General features: G+C 37.1%; 1 protein-coding gene across 1 annotated transcript; it reads left to right on the top strand.

Moving 5' to 3' along the window:
- Window positions 1–957: 957 nt before the first annotated feature.
- Window positions 958–3057, top strand: LOC108677281 (tumor susceptibility gene 101 protein-like; the record flags this gene model as incomplete). Its single annotated transcript, XM_047881973.1, has 3 exons — window positions 958–1030; window positions 2416–2579; window positions 2895–3057. Coding segments are annotated over 3 exons (400 nt in total), but the record flags the coding sequence as incomplete, so codon positions are not given.
- Between the last annotated feature and the right edge of the window lie 2927 nt (window positions 3058–5984).

Here is a 5984-nt window from a genome sequence, read left to right as displayed (position 1 = left end):
CCTCACATTCATCACACAATCACCATACACTAACCTCACATTCATCACACAATCACCATACACTAACCTCACATTCATCACACAATCACCATACACTAACCTCACATTCATCACACAATCACCACACAATCACCGCACATTCATCACACAATCACCCCACATTCATCACACAATCACCATACACTAACCTCACATTCATCACACAATCACCACACAATCACCCCACATTCATCCCACATTCATCACACAATCACCATACACTAACCTCACATTCATCACACAATCACCACACAATCACCTGACATTGACCACACCTGCGCAGCATGTATTGCCACAAGTAGGCAGCAGGCAGCTGGCAGCAGGCAGCACGCAGCTGGCAGCAGGCAGCACGCAGCAGGCAGCACGCAACAAGTAGCAAGCAGCAGCAGCAGCTGCAGCAGCATGCCTCCTATTGCCTAGTCAGCATTGCTGCTCGCTCAAGGCCGTTAGCATTTCCTCAGCTCCCCGACACCAACGCTCAGTGCTACATCAATCTGACGTTGCTGCATGGCTCGTACGTCAAATTATCCAGGATATGTGCCATTTGCATACCCTATAATATAATGATATCATTCTCAAATTGTATCTTCAGATTTTTTTTTCGATTTTTCAAAATGGCAAGTGGTGGTGGGGTGAGTGGTGGTGGGGTGAGTAGTGGTGGGGTGAGTGGTGGTGGGGTGAGTGGTGGTGGGGTGAGTGGTGNATTTTTTGCTCAAGGGTTCTGGTTTTTTGTGTAATCTTGTGTATAATTTTGAATAATCTTATATTTTGCCATATCAAATATAGTACTCTATCCACCTTCATGATGATCATATACTCAGCAATAAATTTGTTAGCTCATCACTCACTAGTTCTACCTTCTCTGTACATGACTTGTACCTCTCCACTCTCATGGCATTTTAATTATCACTTCCTCATATTCAAGTGTTTAATGATGGCATCACAAAGCAGTTACTCACACTGGATGGTACCATTCCTGTACCCTTCAAGGGTGAGTTTAATGAGGCCTTAATGTTACTGCTCTGCCTGGAAGATCTCCTGTTACATTTCCTCTCCATGCATTATTTGCCTGTTAATTTTCTCAGTATTGAGATCTGGCGTGCCATCTTATTTGCATTGATTGCATTTCAATACTTGATTGCTTGTACATCAACTTATGGACTGGGATGTAAACATTTCATTGAAATCTTACTTGCAGAAACCATGTGGGGATTATAAATGACTGACTGGCCTGTTTTATTGTTCAAATGACGACATGGAGAATCTTTAAATGTATTTTGAAGGCTGTGCATGTGATCTTTCAGGCTTGCATGAGTATGATGCTTAAAAATTACATTGGCTCAACTGCTGATGCTGCTGTTTGGTTTTAATAAAATTTGTGGCTAACTAAAACTCATTAGGTGGAAATTGCCACAAATTTTCTTAACCACAACACAGTTTTGCAGAGGCCAAATTTTCTATCATTCTGTGATTATCATTACTTGTCTCTGTCTCAGCCTGCTTCTGAAGTGTTTAGTAGTGGAACATCCCGCTACCTGCTGTGTCTTGAAGGAACAACACCTGTTGTCTACAAAGATAATACAATTTTATTGTTGACAAGATGCTGTGAAGCTTTTACCCTGCTTTGCACCTTCTTCCTGTTGCATCGCACTCTGTGACCGTGCTTAATTGCTTAGTTACCAGAAACCTCTCCTACTCGCTCTTGGTCAAAATTTGTTTCACACCTGAACTGAAGTGCTGGCTCTGAAGTGCTTAAATTTATTCTTACAAAAGTCTTCAAAGTTGGCTTTCTTGTTGATATTTTATTGTTTTTGAGTGGATGCCTGATTTCTCTCAATTCCTGATGTATGGTAAAGGAGTTTTCTGGTCTGCTAATATATTTGGTCTGCTACAACATATGTAGTCTAGTTAATTATTATTTATTCTTTAATGTGAGACTTATGCTGCAATTATTTAGTCACATCGGTTGCAAGTTGTGAGACCTGCATTAATTAACTCAAATCAATGCAAATATATTGAAATTTCTGGATTTTTTTTAATAGCCTTGCTGCCAATTGATATGTACCTATACCGTATTGCTTTTCTTGGCTTCTGTCCACTTGTAATTACTTGCAATGGTAAACTCCTTAGGCTCTCTGCTATCAGAAGGCTAGAAACTTTTTTGCCAACTAGAATGCTATGTGTGAAATACTGAAAGACTCGTTGTATTTCTTAATTTTGTGATTTTATTTATTTTCAAAGAATTCACAATCTTGTTATCAAGTGATGTTTTGAATGCAACTGACACTTATATTACTATCTTTACATCATCCAATATTTTGTAGTAGAATGTACAACCTATCGTTAAGGATTTTATATATGTGCTAAATATTGTAGGTATCACCTACAACATCCCCATCTGCCTGTGGATATTGGACACCCACCCATACTCTGCCCCCATGGCTTTTGTCAAGCCGACTGCAGATATGTCCATCAAGGCCTCTAGGCACGTCGACCAAAATGGCAAGATCTACTTGCCTTACCTTCAGGAGTGGAATCCAGTAAGTTTTTGTTCTGTATTGAACTTTGAAGAGTGCATATATCTCTTCATTTTCAATATTTTTTCATATAGTAGGTTTTATGCTAGTACAGACCTCATCATACGGGATGATTTTCAGTATATATCGAATGATAAATTGTCATAAATTTCAGTAAATATAAAAAAATTGATTTGTATGCAATAGCTTTAAAATATCAGTTATCATGTTCATCTCCATATTTGTATTCACTGAAGATATTTTGTATTCTAACAACCTGTGTTACACTAAAAACTTATCATGTTTAAATAAGTTTTCTAGTATAATTATTTGTTTCAGGACGTTTCAGATTTGATTGGCCTGGTGCAAGTGATGATCATGACGTTCAGTGAGATGCCTCCTGTCTATGCAAAACCTAAAAGAGCGCCTCCTACTCCAGCCCAGCCTGCCATGCCAAACCCAACTACCCCGTATCCTACCCAGCCAAGTGAGTGCACATCATGTTAGCGCGCTGTGATAACCTTATTAAATTGTGATTGATGACCTATTGGCCGTTCTTAAGAGTGATGGCCTCTTGTATGACATTCATGTTGCGTGTGTGACGCTCATGTGTCATGTCTGATGCACGTGTATCGTGTGTGATGCTCACTTGTTTTGTGTGTGACAGGCACGTATCTCGTGTGTGAGACGAGCCTGTCTCGTTTGTGAGACGTATTTTTCGTTTTTGATTCTAATAGAATATTTATGTAGTTGGTTCAGTTCTTCATGCTATTACTTAATTACATTCACAGTCTAGAATCGCATCTTGTGTATGCCTGGTCCTGGTTGATCTGATCAGGGTCAGCTGAGGAGATCTCCAACTTGATCTCTTTTTTGTTGTGTGCCCTTCAAAACATCGAAACCTTCTTTAAATATCGACATCCAATGAAGAAATACCGGGTAGTCGTTTTTTTTAATTTAAATTGAAATAATGCTCCTATATTTTAAAGTTTTCAATAGTTTTGACGGAGGCAAAATAAGAGTAATGGAGGTATATAAAGAAAAAAGTTTATTTTCCTCAAGATTAGCATAACATACCATTTAAAATACTTATGTTTTGAAAACAATATCAGGAATATAGTGTTTGTTAGCTGTATCACACTGTTGGAGTCGTTCTCAGAAGTTTCCTACAGCTCGTTCACACATATGGCGAGGTATGGCAATAACCTCTGCTACAATAATCCGTTTTTTAGCTGTGGTAGGGTGTGAGGGCAACTTCTGAACCCCTTTCTTTTAGATGTTCCCAAAGAAATAAATCGCAAATGCTTAAATCAGGTGACCTCGCAGGCCACTGTGAATCACCCCTCAGAGACACCAGACGTCCGGGAAACATGCGTTTCAAAACATTGAGTGACATTCGGGCTGTGTGAGCTGTGGCCCCATCCTGCTGGAACCACACGTTTCCCAGTGCTTCATTTTCAACAATGTTTTCCATCCTGGACTGCAAGAAATTTTGCAAAATTGCAGCATAGCGATCGAAATTCACTGTCACTGTTACTCCCTCCTCTGAGAACGACTCCAACAGTGTGTTGCAGCCAAAAAAATCACCAACCCTTGTGAGTACAGTTCTAGGTGCTTCAGCCTTCCCCAGTAGTTCAGGTTCAGCTCCCTCATGCCGCTGATCCTGTACGTGAAGGTCCGCAGCACTGCCTCCATTGGCCATTATTGAAGGCAATAAGTGCCCTTTTTAGCCATCCATTATGATCCATATACTGTTATTGTTAGTAGGCTAGTTGCAACATAAAAAATAACACTTCAAAAAGACAAAAAAGCTGAAAAAAATAAAAAAATCAAATAAATCATGAAAAAAATAAAAAAAATCATTGATTTTTTATTTATTTATTTTTGTTATTTTTTTAATCAAAAAAAATCACCAACCCTGTTTATAGCCATTTATATCTTGCTACATCCTTAAGGTGTCAGAATATGGTGTGTTTACCCTAGTGCAGATTGTGGAAGTTGAAAATTTTATGAAATGACATGTTTGCAGAGTGCAAACGCAATTTTTCAATCAAACAAAAATACATGACTTTTGAGCCACAAGATTTCATACCTACTGAAATTATATGATAATAGAGCCATGATATTTCAGAAAAAATAGGACTTTTCCAGCCCTGGGTAGAAGTGTGTTAAATATTGTATTGATTATAAGATTTGTATCAGATGGACAGACAAACAACATAAGGTGAAGTTAAAGGAAAGTGTGGTAAATCTGCAGTTTTTTCTGTTTTTAAACATAATAATTTATGAAAAAGTTACGTGAAACGGTGAAGCTGACCAGATTCATGGGTATTTTTGTATAATTAAAGTGTTGCTTCTACCCGATTTTCCATTAAATCTAGAATATTAGTTGTAAGAAATTGAGATTGCCTAATTCAATCAGAAAAATTAATAAAAATTTGTCACATTGGAATTAATTGGACAATTTATTTATTTAGAGGGATGCAAAGAAACTCTGCTGATGACCCTTTGCTAAAGTTGAATGACAACAAGAATCAGTAAATTTATCTAGTTTAGTATACATCATGGGATTTGTTTCAATTAACTATTAAGCTTGAAAACTATGGTCGCAAGAAAATTGGTCTGGTTGGTAGGAAGAAATCTTGAAGGGCATTTCCCCAGTTAATTCTCCAATACAGAAAGAAAAAACTAAAAGGTAACAATTTACTAATTGAACAGATAGTATTATCTAAATGTTACTCACTAAAAATTATGGTATCAAACATTGACAAGTATGATTATTGCAAAATTAACAACCTTAAGATTTTGGTGCAACAAAGTGCTGAAAGCTATAGTAAGATGGTTAAAAGGAAACTTGGGAGGAATGAGGATACCAGTAAGAGGAAGATATTCTAGAGTAGATAGGAAATAAGAATAGTACAGTTCGGAGATTTGAACTTTGGAAATCAGGGAAAGGTTATAAGTTATAACTTATAAAAAATGTTGGTCTTGGCTATGGAAACTGGCTCTACAGCAATTACTAGAGACCAAGCTACAAAGAATTTGAAGTTACAATGATTTAATTATTGATGTAGGCATTAAGTAAATTGTCTGCAGTACTGTAGAATAAATTGATACTAATCTAATCTGTACTGGTATGTATATATTTTTTGGAACTCATGTGTCCTGTAGTTGAAATGAAGAGAAAATTGTGTTAAACTTCTAAATATTTCTATCATTTGCAAACTCCTTTATTAAAAAAATCAGTTCATAATGTCAGGTAGCACTGAACAGCGTGTGGCTCGAGCACTGGCTAATCGGGTGAGTAGATAATCTTTTAAAATTATTATTATTATTTTTTTTAAAGGCCTCCCACATTCACCATTCCAACAAAAAAAAAGGAATTGATTTTATTAATTAAAAACAGGGAATGGTTTCATGTCAATGATC

Source organism: Hyalella azteca, unplaced genomic scaffold, assembly GCF_000764305.2.
Source record: "Hyalella azteca isolate HAZT.00-mixed unplaced genomic scaffold, Hazt_2.0.2 contig9317, whole genome shotgun sequence".
NCBI lineage: Eukaryota > Metazoa > Arthropoda > Malacostraca > Amphipoda > Hyalellidae > Hyalella > Hyalella azteca.
This window is presented reverse-complemented; position numbering and strand designations above follow the sequence as displayed.